Source organism: Bombus flavifrons, chromosome 5 (genome assembly GCF_040668555.2).
Source record: "Bombus flavifrons isolate JBK064 chromosome 5, iyBomFlav1_principal, whole genome shotgun sequence".
NCBI lineage: Eukaryota > Metazoa > Arthropoda > Insecta > Hymenoptera > Apidae > Bombus > Bombus flavifrons.
The window spans coordinates 10,296,270-10,319,071 of record NC_138446.1 but is presented as its reverse complement, the minus strand read 5'-3'; the positions used below and the strand labels follow the sequence as shown (position 1 = coordinate 10,319,071).

Below are 22,802 nucleotides of genomic sequence, written 5' to 3'. Positions count from 1 at the left end.
GTGAGTCTAATAATTGGGCCGAACTATAACTTTGTTGCTATTACAGGTAAAAAGAATTTGTAGAGGAAAATTTTACGTTCTTTATCAAGATTCATTACAATCTATCATTGTATAGCGCGATTCTTTTCAGAAATGCACAGGTCGTAACATATAATTGCGAAATAAAATTGCACCTTTTTAAAAATGCAGTTCTATGATTCTTTTTATATTAATTGATTCCTCATGCTATTCTAAACAAAAAAGTATTAGGACACAACGTCATGAAAATTAATATTTCGTGAAATATTTCAAATCTTATACAATATGCTTTGACGTCGAGGTGTAGCGTTACTGTTATGTTTACTAAAGTCTAGTCCATAGTCCATATTACGATTATATAAATACGTGTCGACGTTCGCTAGGGGAAACTATCTAAAAATTGAGTTGTGAAAAGTCAACATGGGAGACAACAAAGTTCTCGTTCTTGCAAGATAAATATACATGAATAGTGTGTCTCTATCCTTGTCTCAAACATTCATGTCGGTATATCACGCATGTAGAGAATGAGAACTTTCTTGTTTTCCATGTTGATTTTCCACGATTCAGTTTTCGGACAGTTTTCCTTATGCTTTGATATATGAGTGCAGAAAATATTCAAGATTCAAGACCTGTTTATATGAAAACAGTTCATACTATTAGGAAAGGACTTTTCTGATACTGATAATTATGCATTGTGCTACTGACAGTATTGACAAAGTGGTTATGATACTGACAGACAAGTGAGACAAATGCTGTTTATGTTGCTTGATATTCATACTTCCGTACATTTCGTTGAATCATTAACCATTACAGTATCTAGAATTATATCAAATCACGTCAATATACAATTGCGTCGCAATAAGTTTTACAAGTAACGAGAAAGTGGATATGTTTATCGTTTCCATCAAGTGTGATTATAATTCAAATGTAAAAGAAATGTATCGCTGTGAATATGCTCTAGGAAAATACAAAACAATTTAATAAAGTATGGTTCATTCGAGTAAGGAAAGAAAAGTTATACAAAGCCAGTTGTACAAAATTAGCAAAACATGAAAATTAGCAGCAGAATTGCATATCAGTCCAAATTCGGGATATCGAATTTTATAGTTGCAATAAATTTCTTCACTATCATTAGTCTATACAGAATACTTTACATGCTGGAGATAAGTTTTGTAAAATACAGTTCTGTTGATTCTTTTTTAGCAAAGTTATTTCTACAAAAAGATTTAGACATTTGCTGATAAATTAAAAATTGTATATTTTATTCACATTTTTGGTTTGCTACTTATAAATATCTAAATCACAATATATTAAAAATAATATAGTAATATGAACATTATAATACTGTGTAATATATTACTACATTATGTACAGTAAATGTAGATGATATATATATATATATATATATATATATATATATATATCAATTATATCAATAACAATAACAATGACATATCAAATACACGTTATGTATAATGTAAAATATATATTAATAACAAATATATGAAATCCAAAATGTAAACGATAATACTGTAATCATAAAAATAACAGCATAGTTCACGTTCACCGATGAATTACAAGGTATGTTCCCCCTTCTAGATTGGCAAGCACATATTTCTAATACGTAACCTTCAATCTACAAAAATATTGATGATATAGATTTACAAGAATGCAGTTTTAAAAACAGAAATTAGTAATATATAAAATCCAGCAATGAATATAAAAATTGAAAGAGATGTTGTAATAAAGAAGCCACTTTACCTTTCAGTAACCAAAAATCAATTAAAATTCAAGTAGTTTTTTAAATACAAATTCATTACAACTTCTATATTAATTAATATTTAAAATAATATTTTGCACTTTTGAACTACCCTTCTATTGTTACAAACATCTCTATTGATAAGGTTTTTCAAAATATTAAATAATTCTTGAGGGATACCCTTTTATGTAAACAGCATATAAATAAGTTAAATAAAGATTATTACATATTGTATTATTTCTAAAATATAAAATAATGAACTTAAAATTACACTTACGCTTTCTTTATAACATCCTGATGTAATAGGTATTACGTCATCTTCTATTACTTTTCCACAAAATGATGATGTATTAACAACTGCAATCATTTTTAATTTTATGGTATCCATTTTCTATTTTTTAATATGAGCTGTTATAATGTAATATACTTACTCTCATTATTATAAGTAAAAGTATATTTTATACAAACATTGCCAGATGCAACAGAACATACGTGTTCCATTAATTCCCAAAATTCTTCATATTCAGATGCATTTGGTGCTTTTTCTAAAATATAAGCAGCAATTATGACTTTGTAATTACTGATTAAAAATAATATATTATAAATAAAAATATGCAAATAGTATCATTATTGTGTAGAAATAATTTGAAAGAAGACATTGTTTACCTGAATAAAGTATAGGATCAATACAGGGAGCATTTTTGATTTTAGAACAATTAGTGCTTCTTAATGCAGGTTCTACCCAAGTGAGATTAAAACAATATGATTTATCATCTGCTTTAACTAGAAAGTAAATGGTAAATGTAATTTTATTACTTTTTAAATGTTAACATGTCAAATGTAATTACCTGATAATAAAAAACTTCCACAGATAATTAAAAATACATATAACTTAATTTTCATCATTTTGATCTATTCACTGATTTACTCTGAACTTTTTATTCTACTGACCACCTTTATAAAGCTTATCTGATAAAAATAGTTGTTATCATAGTGACTAATCACATATCAGATATTGCATCCATTGTAGAGTCTCATATTAAACTTGATGTAAAAATCACAAGTGTATTTATTTACATATAAAGAATAAAGAGATAACTACAACGGCCATTAGATATATACAATGTACAAAGTATACTTTATTAAGTAAATATTTGTAATTTATTACAATGATTAATACATATTTACACTTTTGAAGGATGTAATGATTTTTAGTTAACAATGTTATGAGAGTAAGTAAAAATCAGCCATTATAGAAAAATTCTTAGCCTACTAATAAAGGTAAAGTATCTTTAGTAAATGTTTCATACAGTTTGTTCTTGATGTTCACACAATTATGCTTTTTGTTCGTTTATAAAGGTATAATTATTTAAAAATGATATACGAAATTTTATTAAAATTCGTCATGTCTGGCCAATGCCTCACCAAAATCAGTTGCTTGAGAACCAACAAAAATATCATATTTTTCCAATATTTCATCTTTAGTAAGTTTTTGGTCTGCATCCGTATCTGCTTCAAATATGAGATGCCGAGATTCTGCTTCTGCATGATCAAAGTCAGTCGGGATAATCCATGTTTTGACCTAAATTGAAATATTTGTTTAGTTGAAATTTATTATTTTGATATAGTCATATATTTTATATGAAGGTATGTGTCAATATGTCACCTCTTCAAAGTTTAGAAAACCATCGCCATCTTTATCCCGATACATAGAAAATTGTTCTTTTTCATTTTTTACCCATTCTGGTTCTTCTTCACCTTCTGCACCATCATACATATCACCTACAGGAAAAGGTATACTTCACTGTTTCGTAAAAGATATAATAATAAAAGATTTTTTTTTTATAAGAAACTGATTTTAAACAATTTTCACCAAATATTTGCACAAATTAAATGCAAAAGGAAGTGGAATATATACCAATATATTCTGAAAGAGATACTTTCCCATCTCCATCTTTGTCAACATCTTCCATAGTTTCTATCACTACAATATCTTTCATATGATCTGCCTCTTCTGCATGAAGGAAAGCAAGAAATTCTTCTTTCGTAAGAGCATCATCACCATCTAGGTCTGCAGCTGCCCAACGTCTACGATCTTTCTTAAGCAAAGCAACATATGAAAAAGTATTATCTTTAGATTTTTCATGATTTTCTAATTCATGTTCATCCATATCTCCATAAACCATTGCTAAATATTCTGTCCATGGAAGTTTTTCTTTTTGTTCAGGGTTATGAGATTTCCATTGATGTTCAACATCATCTCGTATGTAGCGTTGTTGAGTATATAATATCCAATCTTTAAGTTCTTCTCCAGTAACATAACCATCTTTATCTTTATCTATTTTATCAACTATTATTCCTAACCTTCTTGTACTTTCTTCAGGAGTAAGCTGATCAAAAGTTTTTGCTTCTTCACCTAGAAAAGCCTCGTGGTCATAGGCAGGATTATGTTGAGAATTGACATAGTGTTCTTCACTACTTGGTTCCTGAAATAGATCTTATTAGAGAAGCGTGAATTAAAAATACATAAATAAATTCATATTATCTACAGTGAAAATATGCATATATATTATTTATTTAAAAAAATTTTATCTCAAAGAAAGGAGAACAGTGTGAAAAGGATATTTAAATGTATTCCTCGAGGTTATGCGTTGAAGATTTGTTTATTTGTTTATGTAAGAAATTATTTTTACTATAAAGCAACTGAAAATGAAAGGTTTTTATTGACTACATATCTAAACAGTTTGATTTATGTATATATTTGCAAATGACAAACAAACCTTATTGATAACTCGCGATTTATGTTCATCTTCCGGCTTCGGAATTGCCGTCGTCAAAACAGAAAAACCAATCAAAATTTGAAGAAGCATGAATTCTTGCATAGCTCACTTAAACACGAGTAAATGAACGAAATTATTAGGACTTTAAACGTTAAAATTAAAAGTAATGATAGCTTCTATTTTAGTTTTAGTTCAGTTCAGCTTACTGAAACTTCCACATCAGCAAAGCTTAATGTCTTGCTTGATGCTATATCCCCACTTCTCAGCTATATATTCGTTTTACAAACCATTTCTGATGCTGATGCTGCAATGCCTTTGCTCTATATCGCAAAGTATCATAATCATGCGAGTTATTGTGTACACTAGTAGGGTGTTTATTAGCTAAATCGCTATCGTATTAACCCGCGTATGATTGGTTCACGTGATTATCGATAAATGTAAAAGATACAATTTTATATAATCAAAATAACATACTATATTAAAATAATTTAGGAATTAATATTACATTAATTTTTTAAATGAATTTTCCCTCTATTTTTGTATTAATATTTAAATATACAAGACATTCAATAGAAATATTGTACAAATATTAACAGATTATTATCAAATTTCATTTTTGTTTAATAAACATTAATGTACACATTGTAAAAATCATAAATAATGTAAATATTAATTATAATTGTTGATGTAATCTAAATCAATGTTTTAATTAAGTAATAAGTAATAACGATCCTGCTTCTGAAAAATTGTTCCGATACTGGGTTAGGAGTCATGAGAGTCAAGACGATTAACTTTTATAATTGAGGATGATTTAGAATTTAAAGAAAACAGTTATAGAAACAAATTTCATAAAAAATAGTATGGAGATAAGAGCTTCCCACCTTGAGTAGTAACAAAAAAGAGAAAACATAGGATAAACTCAAAACGAAACCATTATTATGATAAGTAATAAGAATTAAATAAAATAAGAAATAAGTAGATATTATAAAATAGTTTTAAGAATATGTAAATAACACCAATTATAAGTTAATAACACATAAGTCAGTTAAGTAGTAAACATAGTTGAGTTATACATCTCGACACATATCATAATGATAATAATAATAATAATAATGATGATGATGATGATGATGATGATGATAATAATAATAATAATAATAATAATAATAATGATATGAAAAATGGTACATATATGTCTAAATAATATATATAATTATATTTGATATTAGTAGATATATTTTAAACAGGTAATATGCGTGTACGTTTATTGCTGCAATACTAATTGTTTGATTAAAAACTATGGGTTTAACTGCTTGGTTTTTACTACACAGCATGTGCGTAATTAATTATCAGAGTTAATTCATCCATTCTTGCTCATATATGTAGCTAAGAAAAGCACGCGTTCGTTGAGTGTATACATATACAACTAGAACCGTACATCTAATTTTAGATCCAACATCTGTAACGATATTTCCTGTGAAGCTTCTATAAGTTGTAGCTTAAAATTTTTATCTGAATACATTATATATTATACATACTCGAAATCAATTGCAAAACTGTATACAATTATAAACGAGATTCTACGTATGTAATATATATAATATAACAATAAAAACTTTTGTTATAATCTATCATTATTTTTCTGTTTCATTCATCCTTAAATTCATTTTTCAACAGTACGTATATGAGCAATATGACGCAAAAGGAAAACAACAACAAAAGATGTTCATCCCTTTTTCAAAGCTGGTTGCTTTAGTGATCATTTTCTATAATGAATGAGTCACTTGCAACGATTCTCTTATCTAGGGCACGCTTATCCAGTTATCTTATATTTGTCGGTGATAAAGAGAATACTAGCTGGAAGAATCAGGTGTACACTGTCGTATTCATCCATAGTTATCACGTTGTCCACGTTTTGATATTAATTCAAAAAGTGATTTTTGCGGAAGAAATCCGCGTCCAAACGTGTTTTTTGTTGCAAAATTTGTTTGGAATACACAAGTGTAAAAACTAGCTCTAAAATAATGGTTGGTAAAACTTCCGGGCCTCAATTAGAGCAACGAATTCAGTGCATAAAATTTACCATTTTCTGCTTGAATGCCATCATATGGGTAAGCGTAAAAATAGAATCAAATATGGTTACATTTAACTGATAACAAATTTATCAAACACTTTTTTATCGACTCATTCATGTAAAATTTAACATTAAATGGCATTCATTATCATTAAATGGGTCAATGAATGACAAGATTATGCGATTTTTAGTAGAATAATATCGTGGAAAACATCATTTTTTAATCCCTTTCTGACAATTTTATTATCTACGTATACATATACGTTCTTTCTCATTTTCTTTCTTTTTACATTGTTATCAATAATCAATTCATTACATGCAACTGTTTTGCAGGAAGTAATTTTTTCATACAAACGGTTTTTAATGATTGATTATACACTATAATATACTATATATCTAACGTAAACGCTTTTGCACAGGCAATTTAATTTGAAATGCTTCTTGTTACAACATAGGCACATCCTCGTTCCATTTGAATCAATATGAGTCAGCTCACGGCGCGGCGTAACTATCATATCTGTGTTTATCGGCGTGACGAATACGAAACTGTAACGGCTTAAGAACTAAATGTTAGAAATGAAACTATTCGATAAAGTATATATATATATACTTACATATATACTTACATATGTATACTCATATGCATTATCCTTTCTTATCCCCATACAATTTCTTTCACTGTAATGATTTTTTTCTGTTCTTTTCACTAAATTATTTGTTTTTTAAATTAAAATATAAAATCTATTAAATAAAGATTAAAAGTCTATCGGTATAATCGATCGAAAGTTATACACGACAATTGACTTAAATGAAAATTACAGAAGAAAAATGAGAAAATTTATTTAAAATAATTGATTGAAATGATTTTTTAAATGTTATATGTATCTTAGCTACTTGGGAGCTCAATGTTTGGATTATGCATGTGGCTAAGGATGGATCCAGATTTCCAGGAGTGGGTTGCGTTCCTTGAAATATATGAATTTTACATCGGCATTTACATCCTACTTGCGGCTTCGATATTTATCGTAATTATTACGTTCATTGGCTGTGGAGTCGCTCTTATGGAACATATCCTTGGTCTCTACGTTGTAAGACATAGATACATTATGACTATATTATTCACATTATTATTTCACGATTATCATTATATTTATCGTAATAACTAACTCGTTTTAAATTAGACAAGATATATCAAGTTAAGAATATATATTTGTATTCAACGAATTAAGTTCTCTATAAAGTTAAGAACATTTTGTATTAATTAGAGTATTTATTGCTTACAAAAATATGCGAATCCTAAGCAACCATTGTATTGATTTTTCAAGTATGTAGGATTGCAATTACTTTCCTACGTTCTTGGCCTGGCAGGGACAGCAGTTCTCCTCGATTATTCCACCTACGACAGTAATATTCAGCCGCTTATACGACGATCCATGACTTCACTCATCAACAATTACCACGATCAAAGATCGACGTACATTCTACAATTAATTCAAGAGAGTGTAAGATAATATGTTTTATTATTTTATTACGGTGTTAGCAAATGTACACATTATATAATTAATTACAAGTGGAAATATTTTCGGGATTATTTAGCAGATTAATAAGTAATAATCTCCGTTGTAGAAAAATCGATGTAATCTCGTTATGACTTTTTATTTCACGTTGATATAATCAATGTGGAACAAATGAATAAGACAATATGTTATATCTTATAGGAAGTATATGTAAAGTATATGTAATTTAATCGCTTAATGCGCTTAATTCCTGTGACATATAAATAATTAAAATTATCTTTACAGATTCAATATTTCTATAAAAAATATGTTGTTCATTCATTTGCATTCTAAGTTTGTTTTTTATTGCAAGAATCATTTTCATCGACAAAACCGAAGAAAGATCTGTGCGTTAAGGGATTAACATATCTGTTAAGAGATATTTCTAATAATTCGTTCTAAATAACCAGTGCAAGATTAATCGAGTAATTTTAAAATAGATCGGTTGCTGTGGTGCCGATGGCCCGATGGATTATATAACCTTGAGGAAACCATTACCCACTGAATGTAGGAACACGGTTACTGGAAACGCCTTCTTCTACGGATGTGTCGAAGAAATTTCATGGTTTTTGGAGGGTAGATCGGGTTGGCTAGCTGGTTTATCATTGGGTCTATGTATGCTCCACGTAAGGCACCAAGTATATTTTATATCTATAAAGAGATGAATATTAGAAATAGATTATTTCATAAATATTTGAAAGTTATTATATCTCGTAAATTAAAACTTGCAGATAATAATAGCTGCACTAAGTCTAGCGCTGATCCGAGCTATTAAGAAGGAAGAACAATCCGTTACATTCAAACATTGATTTGTATTGATGTAGTACAATAATGTACGTTAATAATAATCGTTATTAGACGACATTAATGACTGGACTGCAGATGTTTAGATATATTTGTGGAAAATTTAAAAGTACAAACATTTGCAGAATACTTGTAACGCGAGGAAGTATATAAAATATCCAAAGTAAACCACAAATATTTAGGAGATGAAACAAATGAGGTTTCATATTTTTGATCATTTTGATATAAATATGAATTGGCATAAACATTCGCAGTCTACTAACAGCAATCAATGACAATATAATATTCACTTTGTGAATTGATATCTATGAAAAAATGGACTGACACGAAGAGAAACAGATTTAAGATCAACGAGTTAGACAATGTGTCGAGGAAATATATGAAGAATATAGAATATTCTTCTTAAATTCATCTTTTTTTAATTTTTACTTACAATAATTACTCGCTATAGCATTTTTCGATGAAGTAGAATACATGCTCGGTATGTATATACTGAATGTATTCTTAGCTAAAAGAAATCTTTGTAGTGCTATTTAGAGCAAAAGAAAATTAGGTACACGTGCTTGTTCTAAGTTTAGAATTAAACTTCATTACGTAATCTCTTCATACGTTTTATATTTTTAGATGGTTCACGTTGCTTTATCAGAATATTAAATGAACGATATCATGTGAGCAGATTTAATTTAAAGGCATAATTTTGTACTTAATACATATTTTTCTTTCGATGATAGTAAAATAATCTAAATGAAAAATTTAATTTATTCTGGTCGAATCAACATATTTGATATACATTTGATGTTTATATTCAATTTTGTAATGTCTCTAATTAAACTATTTCTGTATTGAAATTGTTTAAACATTTTATACAATAGTCACATTTTAAACGATGTTTAATTTAGATTTTAGTTCTAAATAGTGGACGATTTAAATAATTAATATTTATACAAATTTCGAACGACTTATACACTTGATTAATTACAATAAAATAAAATAATTAAAAACCATTTTATTAACTATCATATTCTTTTAAGTATATGTTTTATTTTTATGTAATAAAATGAAAGACTCTTATTGTTTTCATATACTTTATTTACAAAATTTCTAATATACATACAATACCAATATAATAGTCACTATAATTATTAATTTATATACAATGTCTTTTTTATCAACCAATTAATTTCTATTTCAATCAATTTCTATTTATCAAGTAAACAGAAATGTAAAAGATTCTTTCTAAACTTTTTATTCGTTTCCGATGTTGCACATTACGTTTGCACGACTATATAGTTATATACAATCACTATACAAAATGTAAGTTTATTATTTTTAATAATAAATGGTGAATGTACAAAAAATTCTTCAGGAAACAGCTCTGGAATATCATGTATTTTAATTAATTTGTTCCTGATTTATTATATCAGTTAAACAAACAAGTTCAAAGTACTATAAAACAGCACATTAACGTCATAAGTAAAAATTAGCTTTTTGTTTCAAATTAAAACATGGAAAAAATACTGTTCTAAACATCTTTAAATAAATATCTCAATAATGTTCGCCTTTCACTTATTAAATTAAACATTTAGTTTATAATGAGCAACATCAAAACAAATATTGGAATTTTTCTAATCGTGTACCGAAAAATTTGGAGTATTTGTTCTACCTCTTTTTGTTTGATTCAATTGCTCATGTGTTATAATGTGATATGCCAAATGCTAAACGTTCAATCAATCTGGTGAGAAAATATGTGTGATACTTTTTTACACTTCTTGTACGTATCTATAGAGTGATGTACATTTAGCACCTACTTTAAAATTAATTTTCCTTTAAAATTAATCAGTCTTTATAATATTACAATTCCATTAAGGAATATTTCAGTAAAACAATTTCATCGTTATATTTTTATCAGATCTATATATAATTTACAATCTGTAACTCACTAATTTAAGTTACTAATATTATTAATTAATAAATTATTGTGCAACAGGATCGTAATATAAAAATGATATGCTGTTTTACTGTTGCAGTAAAAATGATATGTGTTCTATCTTTATAATTAATTTCAAGTTCATCGAGCATTTGAAAAATTCCAAATTCCACGAACGTTTTATTATAGACGGCATGTCACATCATAATGCATGAACAAAATGCGAGTATTAACGCATTCCATATCAGAATGAGGAACGCGTGTTAGTTGCGTGCCAATTAAAGACGAGAAATGCAACGGTCACGTATTTACGTACTTTTCGCTTTATATTCCATGATATCATTTGCTCTCTATTCTTCGAAAGTTACAGAGCAACAGCTTGTATCTTACATACTAATACTAAGTTCTAGACTTTAAATACCTTAATTAAGATTATGCTAAGGTACGAAATGTCTGGACGGAAAAAGGACACATTGGAAACGATCGATTCAATTGTACATTCCAAACTGAAATTTGATCATTGAAAAGTAAGATAAGAAAACAGGGAACATCCATTTTTTAATGACAGTTTAATTTACGGTTTATCTCTAACATATTTTATTGGCAACTGGAACTGCAAGATTTGTTCATTTTCTTTCCTAAGTTTTAATTAGAAAATAAATCATGTTCTGAACAATACAGTTAAATTCATCGAACTTTCTTTTGTTATTAACGGACTAGAGTATCGAAAACTGATTTTTTCTCAATAAAGTTCAATGACATTCCTTATCCTTTCTCTTACTCTTCGATAATTATCATTTCTCACTGATTTGTATGTTTTTGAGCCATACCTATCGAATCTACCATTAGGATCATCATCAATCTCTAGTATTGATCCGATGCAAATGGGTTTTGTTCGTCTCTCAGAAATTATATCTCTTGGAAAATGACATTCTTCAGTTCTCCATATGTTTAGAGCAACTCGTATCCCTGCACGCTTAGCGCGAGTTGCTGAGGCTTTATCCTACAAATGGGAAAGGCGGGTAGCCAACAGGCGGAGGATAATAACCTGGGAAGGCTGGGACTGTCGGTTGCACGGGTATGGTGCTCGTAACATAAGTGGTAATCTCGGTTGGCACTACCCTGCTCGAGAACAACGTGGTGTACGCCGTTTTCGCTCCAAATGTCAGCTTCAGAATTTTCGAATCGGACACCGTCGCGAACGTTTGCGTGACCAGAGGAGCGCTTGTCACCGTGAACTGGGGTTGCTGTGGAAATAGCGGCAATTGTGGTGGCAGTTGCGGTGGTAATTGCGGTGGCAGAACCGGTGCAATCGTGGACGTTCCGTATTCATAAGATGTTCGTGGCACAGTGCCAACTGGCCTGGATAACGTCGAATAAATCGTATTGCCGTTGTTCACTACCGGAATCACGTGGGACTCGTAAAGCGTGTCGAGAACGACGACTGGTCGTGAAGTGGTGATCACCTGTGGCTGCTGCTGACCGAAATATTTCAACAGAGCCAGTTGATCGGGAGTCAAGTGTGGTTCGATGGAAGTGCTCGGAGTTTCTGATTTTGCTTTCGAAGATGAAATTGATTTGAAAGGTTCTAGATCAGAATCCATGTCACTGTTTGGAGCCACTACCCTTTTGGGAATATCATCGTCATCTCTGTCTTCGTCACCGACATCTAACTCTAGATGAAGTTCGCTACCTGCTTCATCCAGCTTCGAGTTAAACTCATTCAATGCTTTGCTGGGAATAAACTGATATATATCCATTGGTGGCAAAGTCTTTATAGCAGTAACCACACGTGCGATATTGTACGTTTGCACGAGCGTTAGTTTGGTTGTGTTACCACCGTGTATTACAGGAAGTAGATGGGTTTTGAGTAGAGTTTGCGTAGTAGAGAAGGTCTCGGTCAAAGTCTCCAAAGGTGGAGTCGCTTGGCCAGATTCTAAAGATATAGCTGGCAGAGTCGCCACGGCCGAATCTAATGGCAAAGTCGTTTCATACGCTGCTGCAGTATTTGCTAGGAGATTCTCGGTTAGCGGCTCTGATGGTGATACCGTGCTGGATGGATCTATCGTTGAAAATGATTTCTTCAGTGTTGAAGTTACTGTCACGTAGCGAGTATTTCTCAATGTTCCAACCTGTTTTATCGAACGAAATAAATATTTTATCAAAATATTTCAAAAGGCAAATTTGTGCAATAACTATCGAGTATTCTTCTAGTTCATAAAACTGAACAATTATTTCATTTGCAACTGGAATTGTAATAGAATAATGTTGAAAGATTGATAAAAATGTACATTTACAAAAATATCAAATTAATTTTCTTTTTAAAATAATAATGCTTAGAAAATCCTCAGAAGAATATCAGAGGAACGAAGTTCTACGAATTATTTCCATCCATTAAATATAATTCATCAAATTTACAAAGTATTGTCAGAATTGAAGCATTTCTAGAAAAATATATGAAAACAATTTCTTACCTGGAAAGTGTATGGTGACTTAATAGTAGCAATTTCGAAGTACACGTTACTCATATCAGCAGCTGTGGAAATTTCAACGTTGACCGTTTCGATCGGTAAAATTTGTTCAGGATGTTGATCTTGAACGCTGACACTGGCAACATCCTCGCTTTCGCTCGGATCCAATTCGTCATCGTTTACCGCTTCTTGAATTTTTCTCTGAGCATTGACCTGTTGACCTGCCGCAACAGCAGCCGCCGCCGTAGACGTGGAAACGGAAGATGCGGTAGTTTTGCTGTCGTCGACGTTTACCGGATTCTCAGTTGTGCTGGTTTCTGATATCGAACGTTGTTCGTCCTCCACATCGATTTGTTTTCGGATAGCGATTCTTGGTTTAGGAGTCGTCTTGTAAGACCAACGCCCTTGTGTTCTTGGTAGCTTCAACTTCGGCACAGGATTAGGGCTAACCGGTTGTTGTTCGTTTTTATTCTTATTGTTCTGCTTCGAAGGCAAACTTGGTTGATTACTTGGTCGAAAGCTGCTGCGGCGACGAGTAACAGGTGGTTCTGTGGTTGTTGTTGGAGGGCTTCGATTTCTGATAAAATAAGAGTATTAAAAGTACATTTTTTAAATTATACTATCTATCAGTAAAATTATGTTACTATATAAAGGCCACATGAAAATATGACAATATTAGGATACTAACTTATAACTTGGTCTTGAGGTGGTACTGCTTCGATTTTTACCCGGCTTCGTTTGTTGCACCTCACCACTGCCATCGTAATCATCGTTAATTTTATTGCGGAACTTCGGTCGTGATAAATTTGGGCCTGAGTTTTTCCGTGTGCTCCTTACTGTGGAACCTAACAACGTGAAACTAAGATTATGTCGTATTTATCCATTTATGCGTCAGGCTTGATAAATGCATTTTATTATTATTCCAAATAATATCTTACTTAGATGAATATTATCGTATCAATGTCATTAAGCTCTATTACTTTTTTGAAATATTTTAATATCAATTTCTTGAGATTAGAACATCTTAATTAAATATTACAACTGCTAAAATTTTTAAAACGAACGAATCTTTTCTAACGGTATAAAATTCAAGTTGTAACTAAATTGCTAATTTTCAACTAAATTGCTAATAATCTATTAAAAAAAGGTACTTAAACATCTTTATGGAAATATCCTAAGAACAACGAATATAATGTAATACTAAGAACATTTTACCAGCTGGGGAACTAAACAAAACTTCCAAGGGTAACGATGATTCTTCTTGCTGCGTCGTTGGTGTAGGTTCAAGTTGTGGTTTTAGCTTTCCTTGCTGCGGTCCAATAGTTTTTAATATTCTATGTGTACTAGAGGGGCGAATTTTCCCTTCAGGAACTGGCGGAGCGCCGGAGAGAATTCTCGACGAGCTTTGAAGCACCTGAGCGTATTTCCCGTTTATGTAAGTACCAATCACGCTAGTTTCGTGAACAGTGGTCAATCCATCTTTAACAATAGTGCCACCGAGCTTCGTAACTAGACCAGTTGGATTCTCTTTCTCTCGTCGACCAGTAGGTCTAGGTTTTCCATGGGGTTTCGAAGAGGGTCTCAGATTAATTAACTGTGAAAATTAAAACAAACATTATTTTAATTTTGAGGCGATCTGAACAGTTCATTAAAGGAATATTGATCTTGTAATTTACATTGGCAGCAGGATTGGTTTTCAAAAAATTTACTTGGGTTTTGAGCCAATCTTGCTACTGCATTTTTTTGTTTATTTTACAAAAACGAAATTGTCGATACTTAATTATTTCAAATTGAAGACAATACTTAAACTATGAACATTCTTTCGCCATTCTTACGCGTTAGACATTCAGATTTTTATTCGAATGAACTTTAAGCGTAAGCCTCAAATCGATGAGCTACAACGGTGAAATCGTTTATCATGCGATCTGACGATGGGATTCAACTTTCACGCGGTTCATGGCCGATTTCTGCGCGATAATAAAACTAAAGATGAATAGAGATACATATATCTAAAGAAATATAAATCATTATATAGTAAATACCTACTTTTACTTCGATCAAAGAAAATTATCAACGCTTTGTATTTCAAGGATTGTACACTTAAAATCTATTTATTACAATATTGTAATCGTATTTCTATATAATTATAATATTAATCTCAATAAACATAATCTATATTGTATTTTCGTTCTTTGTAAAATACACATTTATGTAAAAGATGCAGTATTATAACATTCTCGTAATAAATATAATTTATGAGTACAATTTACGACACTTAATAGACTTTCGATCGTTTTCAATAACACTTTATTCTTCAGAATCTAAATCAGGTAAATATTTCAGAATCTATTAATTTGTAACAGCGAGAACTAGATCTACTGGTTCAGTCACCTTATCTCATATTTGCGTACGATACTGCAACTATTTGTGTCAATGTCAATAATATGCAACGAGGAAGGCTTAATAGGTGAAAAATTGCGTTATTGATCAATGACTTGGAACGGAAGGCTTTCCTGTAATTAATTGTACATGTATCGTAGAATTATTCACTATCGTTCAATAAAGTAACTACGAGTTCACAATATAGTAAAATGATTATCGGAAAATCGATTAACGAAGAATTATATTAATATTATGAATATAGCATATAAAGTAATATTAACTTAAAACTTAGAAATTTAATTAACACGCCTATTAGAATATTGTTTGCGATTCTAACAAATTTTGAGAATCAATATTTTACTAAAAAGAGTCGTCCAATTTTTTTTACCTTGTACGTCTCATCAACTACTTCTGCAGGTTGCTTCGATAGGAAGTCGTATTCAGGTTCAGCAAGATTATTCTTAACAACTGGTGCTTCGTCCTTTGATTTTACCTGCACTTGCGAAGATATCACAGGACTCTTTGTCATTACCTGTGTTTGAGTCTTCGGTTCCTGTAACGTATATTGCGTGTAATAAGCAGGAAATGTATGTAAATTACATTGAACATTCATAAATTTTATTTATTACTAGTAAGTAGAGTATATGAAATGATACACATTATTTTCACGGTAATGGGCTCAGCATAATGTTATTGGTTATTAATTTTTCATTATTATCTTTGGAGTTCAGAGAGAGGTCTTTTCGTGTAACAAGTATAACGACGATTAATGTCTTTAAATTCAGCACAGCATATAATTTCTTTTTTTCTTTTGGTAATCATCTCAAAGCATATAAATTATGTTTTGTTTGGTCGAATATATACACATGACATAAGCACTTATTGCAAAAGTATTTAAACTAGCTTGTGAATTTTTAAAAATATATAAATACTACTTTAAACGTTTAATAAAAGAATGAACTAACTCACAAGATTTTGGTCTGGACGTGTTTCACCTTCGTCCCAAAGTTCTTCTACATGAAGTGCGATTTGCATCATATTTCCACAACTATATAAAATAAATGTCATTTATTTTTTAAATCGTCAAACAATATAAAAATCTACGTATCATTTCGTTTAATATAATTCGAAGCAATAAAATACGTTACGTAAAAAGACCTCGATATACTCCCATGTTTCACAAGAGTCATTTGATATTTATATTTTAATTCAATGTGGAAAAAATTAAATTTAATTGGAAATTTCCAACACAACGTATTGGAAGAAAGTTGTATATGAGAAAAGTTTAACTTTCAACGTTTAATAAATTTAAATTTATAATACAAACATTACCTCCACTCTGAATCAATTTATTTCATTGGCAAGACGTTCGTATGAATACTATCACAATTCGTAATTATTTATTTCATTAGTATTCAAGATAGAACGCTTTGCTGTAAATTCAAAAAGCGTTAAAATACGAAATCGATTGGAGATATTAGACGATATATGCAATAGCGGGTTAAATCATTTACTTTAAGTTTAGGCGATCGTTTGAAAGTAGAAATCTTTTACACCAGTGCATGTACGTACTTAGACACAGATAAGTATGAATAAATGGTTTAAACCGGAAAAGTTTGCTCGGTAGAAAGGAAAGTACCTTACTGCTTATTTTATACATATTTTAATTATACCATATTTCTATTTCTCGCAATATAATACGAGATTTTAAAATTAAACGATGAGTCAAAAATGATAATCAATGTATGATCAATAAATTGTGCGATTATACTGGCGAATATTTCTTGCCTCGATAGTTATATAATTCTTTTTCTTTATATTCACGAAAAATACTGCTAATTTATCTCACCTGATTTTTTACAGTTCGTAATCCACTATCTTCAGAATTAATGACATTCTGCTCGATCACTGAATTTACAACAACCTTCGTGCCTTTAACTTGCTTTTTCGTTTCTTCCACGGAATTTGTCTTAAACGTCTTGCTTGGTTGAATAGCAGGAGGCGCTTTTTCTTTCGTCTCGCTCGGTTTCGTTTGAATAATAGAAACGCTGCTTTTCTTTTCTTTTCCCCCGTCTGCAAGTCGGTTTCGACGAGTAATTAGAATCATCGAAATATCATCGAACTCTTATATCGAAGAAAAACATTTATTTAACACTGACAAATGTTTCGAACACTTTAAATTCCCAGTTTTCGATTCGCAAAATTTTCCTGAATTTTTATTACGCGATGTTTCAATTCTCTTCTGTTTCTTGTTATTACGGAATTCACATTGCCCGAAGTAGAATAAAAATTATATATTCAATCTTTACGAAAAATCGATCTCAGCATACGTTACATTAGTATCGACGTTGACTCAATCTTCATTTTTATTCTATATTTCTGTGCTAAAATATGAAGCGAAACTTCGGATACATTACCGAGCTGAGCACTTATGCTGAAATTAATACAATACAATAATAAAAACGTCAAACAATAGATGTGCTTGCGCTGATGGTTGTAAAGGAACAATAAGACGACAAACGGGAAGCGTTCTCTTAAAACACCTGACAACAGGCAACGTGTAGCCAAAACTATGTGTCAAGAACATCCGTAACTGAAGACCTTGGTATAATTCAACGAATTTGGCGATTCTCCGCTCAAGTGTAGTTTTGGCAATGTTTGCCAAGGACCAAGCTAATGACTTAATCCATAGTGTCGCTTCAACGCAACGTTCTTCAGAGGCAGAACAATTTACATATTTTTGTATATGGAGATATAAAAAATAAATTGAGATAACAGAAGCTCTAGAGATTTGGAATAAAAGGTTCATTGTAGCGTTACACGATCTCAATTCCTTCAAAATTCGTACAACTGGAGAACGCTATGACAATAAGTGGAAGCTGCAATATTTAAATTCAGTTTACTGAAAGAGTCACGAGACAAGCGGTCTATTACTACGAACATTAGTTAATTATAAATTTATAGCAGACTACGAACATTAGTTAATTATAAATTTATAGCAGTATAGTTTTAAGAGGCGATTCAATTTTCATCGATTCTTGTTGGCTTACTCAAATTTTTGGAAAGTGGAACTGCTTTCTTCACGCGATGATCTCTTCGCTTATGAGATCTAGGTGAGAAAAGAAATATTAAGAAATATTTAAAAAAAGAAAATATTAAGCAAATCCGTGGCGTTCCCTTTCATAATCATTATGTTGAGAAATAGAATTCAGTAACGTAAAGGAATGGAGAAAAAATTGTTAATGGAATGTTGCGTTAAAGCGTTGGCCCTTGACGCGTTAAAAGCATACTTATATGGAAGAAGAAGATTACAAGATATAAGATTTTAGCCGCTTCGTCTTCGGGAAAAATTGTCATTTATCGCGTGTTTCGCAGGTGTTATCGCTAATTGCGAATCAAAGTGCCTTGATGGACACGTACGGGAACGAGGACACTTGAGATTAATTTAAAAAGAAAATTACAATTTATTACGTGGGACAGTATGTATTTTCTCTCGAATAATGAGATTCCGTTAAAAACGATGGGGATGCTGGAATCGATTAATTTAAATGACGCTTCTTGGGCGTAAGGATCCATCATCATTTTTTAAGTAGAAAAATACGAAATTATACCTGCTGGCGCGCTTTGTGGGCTGAACACCATCACCGTGTTTCCGATCGTGGTAGTGAAATCCAAGAATCCATAGACGGTTTGTGTAATAAAGTCATCGTTTACAACCGCCGGTTTGATCACTACAGCGGTCTCGACTGACTGACTCTTGTAAACTTGGGTAGCACATTCTGTAACTAAAAGTGAAATCAAATACTTTTTAATATTGCTTATCTTCGTTTCATAAACGATCGATTGTCCGAGGAATTGTCGTTAAGTGTAATGTCTTTATGTAATGTGTTACGTTGCGAGGTACGTAACGCGGTAATGCGTGATTTTAGCTTGAAATTCCGTGAAGGAATGTTCGTTTTGTAAATACATAATGCAAAGAAATTTTGTAGTTTTCTTTTTAATATGAATCTAAAATTGGAATCCGTGAGTTATGTATGGTATTGAATTTATGAAATAATTTACAGGATTTTGAAATTAAGTTTTTGTCGGAAACTGAGTAACGTGCGTACTTCGTTATACGTGTCTGCGTTTCATCGATTCAAATTATTTATTTTATTTTATTCAAATGATTTATTCGAACATTGATCGAATTACGCAATTACCTTCGTCGATTTTGAATTTTCCACTTTACATTTACAACGGCGTGTTCGTTTGCACCAACTGAGATCTAATTTTTCCACTTGTATTTGTTTAACTTCTTTGTGCGTATTTCAAATTTAGTAGATCGTAATCGTACAAAAATGTGTACATTTTTTCCCGATATACTTGTAATAAACTTTTCCAGAAATAGAATATAGTATAATTTTATTTACAACAGTGTAACTTACAATAATTTACTTTCTATTATGCACTTATATTATTGCACGATTTATTACATAGATAAAGTGTAACAGGAACGGAATAAATTGACAAGTTACCATAAAATGAGGTAATAATTGCTTTAGCTCACGAAATTGTATCTAGAAATTTAAGGAAGTCGAAACGCGTGTAATTTCTCTAATCTATCTATGACAAGTGAAAAATAACTTTATATTTTTTCTGTTTTTCTATTACATAATTCCTTTATGATGCAATGAAACGATAACGAAACATCGATACTTGTATCTACTTCGTTTCCTCGTTACATAGAGTTTCATAGAATTCCCTTACTTATGAAAATAATAGTAACAATTTAGAAAAAGCGTTAATAATAACCACCGCTTATAAAAGTAACGATAACTTTATTTTATTTGTAAATAAGAACGTAGAAATCTTTCACGATCTTATTGAAACATTTGAAACCTCCCTGAACATATTATATTGCCGTACATTAGGTACAACTTATACATCAGCAAACAAATTACAATTATAATTATACAATTTTCGAAAAGTGAATAAATAAACTTGAAAAAAGTTGTACGATAATGGAGGAATATTGTTGGAATTGTTTGTTTTTCAAGAGAAGACGAATCCTTCCATCATGTTGTTTATATCTTTTTATCCGTGTCAATACTTCTTTATTTTTTTATACAAAAGATACCAGAATTTCCACTTAAGACAATCTCTTACAAAAAAGATTACTTTCTAAATTGCTGTCTAAAATGACGTTCCAAGATAATGCCTATACAGCTTCTGCAAATGATACATTTCTATATCGTTTCATTTACGTTATGGAATAAAAACGAAAGCAAAAGTGGCGAACGATTTTTTAAAATTTCAAATTGCGCAAGTTGTTCCTCGTAGGTTCCTTTTTGTTTCTTAGAAAATCCGTTTCGTGGCGAAATTTACATTTGAATCATGGGTTAATTTTGCACTCGAGTAGCGTGTCCAAAGTCTCGAGCTCGTCGATGCTGTAACGAAATGAGCACGACGTTGCTTACAAATCGAAGTCCTTTACATTACAGAAGAGTACGTGTATACACGTATATTTGTATATATAGCTAGTACGTGGCAAGTGTGGGAACGAGTAGCCATTTGATAATAAAGAGACGCCTTAGGTATCCGCGCTGAAACCTTTTGATCAACACGTAGCGTACTAAGATTAAAGAGACATGAAAATGGGTTTAAAAATATCTTGTGCTCAAGAGACGGCAATGTTCAAAGGATCTCAAGAGAAATTGATATTCTGATATCGATCTGTCGTACTTTATCGTCTTTCTTAAACGATATTTCCTGAAAAGATACTTTTTAATTTATAAATATTATTAGTTTTATTGGTGACAAAAATTTGCATGTATTCGCGATCAATATCTTATTAAGATTAAATAGAATATTAAAATACAGATGGATGAATACTCACCGCATATTAAAGATATGGCAATAATCAAATATTTCGACAGCATCGTAGTCAGCCTGATTTCATTCTACGCCAGAGCATGAATTTTTAATCTGAAATAGAAATGTAAATATAAAATATGCATGTACCTACTAAATATAAACTTAAGTCAAGCATCTATTTATTTAAACAAACACGAATAAATATAAATTGAAATAAATCTGTCGCTTAAAGCTTATTTAACAACAGCCCTCTCTTCGATATACGACCTCGTCGATTATTCACCGTACAAATACAGCTTGAATTCTAAATTACGCAATAGTCTTTGCGTTTAAAATTAACCGCAGTTGAAAACCATTTTTCAGAGGACAAAAAAAAAATTAATCTCGCCGCACAATACCGATACTTTTACATAATACAAATGTGGTAATGGAAGATTCCAAGAAGGTAATCATGGTGAATGCATAAATAAATGGTTTTGCTGGGCGTACTTTTCAAACGCTGCACGCTTCACAGCCCTCGTCATTAGCATAATGGATTTTGTGCAATAATTGTCCTAAACAAATACTTTATACGTAATATGTCACGAAAGGCTCATGGAAGGAATATTATTATTCCGTGGATGGGATTGTAAATAATCGAACAGGAAAAAAAAGACACGTCAGTTACATCAGTCGCAGAAATAGTGATAGTAAAAATAAGAAGCAGAAGATATTTATTGAATTATAACTACCTCAGGAATATTCAACGTGTTGAAACTTCTATGTCTTCCATCTGTAATTAACATTGGCACACATTTGCAAATAAGGATAATAAATATCTTCTACTTATATGTCCTTCTTTTATTGTTGTATATATCGTTGTAAACTTGAAAGGATCTTAAAGAACGTTCGTTTTTGCAAGAGGATGTATCTTTCTTTATTTCATTAGCGAAATGAAATAAATTGTGTGATCTTTGACGTTATAAAAATATTAGAAATAAATTTAAGTATAACTAATATTATACGAATTTTAGAGAAATTCTTGCAAATTCGTTTTCACAAGAGTGACAGTGTTTTTACATAATTAGTATCATTATGTACGACATTTAATATCTAATTAACGGCTATTTCAATCAGATACTTGTATAAGGAAGTAATACATCATATTATATAATTTTTTGAACCTTTGTTTTGTA

The 22,802-nt window shown here is 30.8% G+C and overlaps 4 protein-coding genes across 8 annotated transcripts in view; 1 reads left to right on the top strand and 3 right to left on the bottom strand.

Moving 5' to 3' along the window:
* Positions 1–368: 368 nt before the first annotated feature.
* Tsp2A (tetraspanin 2A) lies at positions 369–9,869 on the top strand. Of its 3 annotated transcripts, XM_069112708.1 has the most exons (6): positions 6,390–6,668; positions 7,522–7,719; positions 7,957–8,133; positions 8,628–8,813; positions 8,919–9,020; positions 9,117–9,867. In XM_069112708.1, the coding sequence occupies exons 1-5, from the start codon at positions 6,582–6,584 to the stop codon at positions 8,994–8,996; spliced, it is 726 nt and encodes a 241-aa protein (XP_068968809.1). In that variant the 5' UTR covers positions 6,390–6,581; the 3' UTR covers positions 8,997–9,020; positions 9,117–9,867. The 3 variants fall into 3 exon arrangements, with proteins under 3 accessions (XP_068968810.1, XP_068968809.1, XP_068968808.1); XM_069112709.1 differs by lacking the exon at positions 6,390–6,668 and adding an exon at positions 369–758 and having other exon boundaries at positions 8,919–9,869; XM_069112707.1 differs by having other exon boundaries at positions 8,919–9,867.
* LOC138179804 (uncharacterized) lies at positions 1,284–2,741 on the bottom strand. Its single transcript, XM_069112947.1, has 6 exons — positions 2,626–2,741; positions 2,444–2,560; positions 2,209–2,322; positions 2,055–2,134; positions 1,550–1,654; positions 1,284–1,313 (listed from the first exon to the last, which is right to left on the bottom strand). Exons 1-6 carry the CDS (start codon positions 2,681–2,683, stop codon positions 1,284–1,286), a joined length of 504 nt encoding a protein of 167 aa, XP_068969048.1. The 5' UTR covers positions 2,684–2,741.
* scf (Calumenin B scf) lies at positions 2,888–4,911 on the bottom strand. Its single transcript, XM_069112706.1, has 5 exons — positions 4,764–4,911; positions 4,558–4,665; positions 3,696–4,263; positions 3,444–3,559; positions 2,888–3,359 (listed from the first exon to the last, which is right to left on the bottom strand). Exons 2-5 carry the CDS (start codon positions 4,657–4,659, stop codon positions 3,171–3,173), a joined length of 975 nt encoding a protein of 324 aa, XP_068968807.1. The 5' UTR covers positions 4,660–4,665; positions 4,764–4,911; the 3' UTR covers positions 2,888–3,170.
* A 1,166-nt stretch (positions 9,870–11,035) lies between the features above and the next one.
* Positions 11,036–22,802, bottom strand: part of LOC138179942 (proteoglycan 4) — a 31,530-nt gene continuing 19,763 nt past the window's right edge. The window contains exons 2-9 of one of the 3 annotated variants that reach the window (XM_069113220.1): positions 21,650–21,738; positions 19,383–19,556; positions 17,621–17,844; positions 16,160–16,324; positions 14,605–14,983; positions 14,078–14,234; positions 13,393–13,966; positions 11,036–13,050 (exon numbers count right to left, since the gene is read on the bottom strand). In XM_069113220.1, coding sequence (XP_068969321.1) covers positions 11,917–13,050; positions 13,393–13,966; positions 14,078–14,234; positions 14,605–14,983; positions 16,160–16,324; positions 17,621–17,844; positions 19,383–19,556; positions 21,650–21,692 — 2,850 coding nt within the window. In that variant the 5' untranslated portion in view covers positions 21,693–21,738 and the 3' untranslated portion in view covers positions 11,036–11,916. Of the gene's footprint in view, positions 13,051–13,392; positions 13,967–14,077; positions 14,235–14,604; positions 14,984–16,159; positions 16,325–16,740; positions 16,820–17,620; positions 17,845–19,382; positions 19,557–21,649; positions 21,739–22,802 lie in introns of those variants that run through there. The other 2 variants (XM_069113221.1, XM_069113222.1) reach the window with 2 other exon arrangements.

Bases quoted from the DNA above. Each gene is read 5' to 3' on its own strand.
- scf (XM_069112706.1), bottom strand. From the start codon at position 4,659: ATGCAAGAATTCATGCTTCTTCAAATTTTGATTGGTTTTTCTGTTTTG. The intron at 3,560-3,695 runs GTATATATTCCA...CTTTTCCTGTAG, and splicing joins ATCTCTTTCAGAATATATTG to GTGATATGTATGATGGTGCA. The intron at 3,360-3,443 runs GTGACATATTGA...ATTTCAATTTAG, and splicing joins GTTTTCTAAACTTTGAAGAG to GTCAAAACATGGATTATCCC.
- Tsp2A (XM_069112708.1), top strand. From the start codon at position 6,582: ATGGTTGGTAAAACTTCCGGGCCTCAATTAGAGCAACGAATTCAGTGC. The intron at 8,134-8,627 runs GTAAGATAATAT...ATTTTAAAATAG, and splicing joins TACAATTAATTCAAGAGAGT to ATCGGTTGCTGTGGTGCCGA. The intron at 8,814-8,918 runs GTAAGGCACCAA...TAAAACTTGCAG, and splicing joins TGGGTCTATGTATGCTCCAC to ATAATAATAGCTGCACTAAG.
- LOC138179804 (XM_069112947.1), bottom strand. From the start codon at position 2,683: ATGATGAAAATTAAGTTATATGTATTTTTAATTATCTGTGGAAGTTTT. The intron at 2,323-2,443 runs GTAAACAATGTC...CTTATATTTTAG, and splicing joins TGATCCTATACTTTATTCAG to AAAAAGCACCAAATGCATCT. The intron at 1,314-1,549 runs GTATTATCGTTT...ATTGTGATTTAG, and splicing joins CTGTTATTTTTATGATTACA to ATATTTATAAGTAGCAAACC.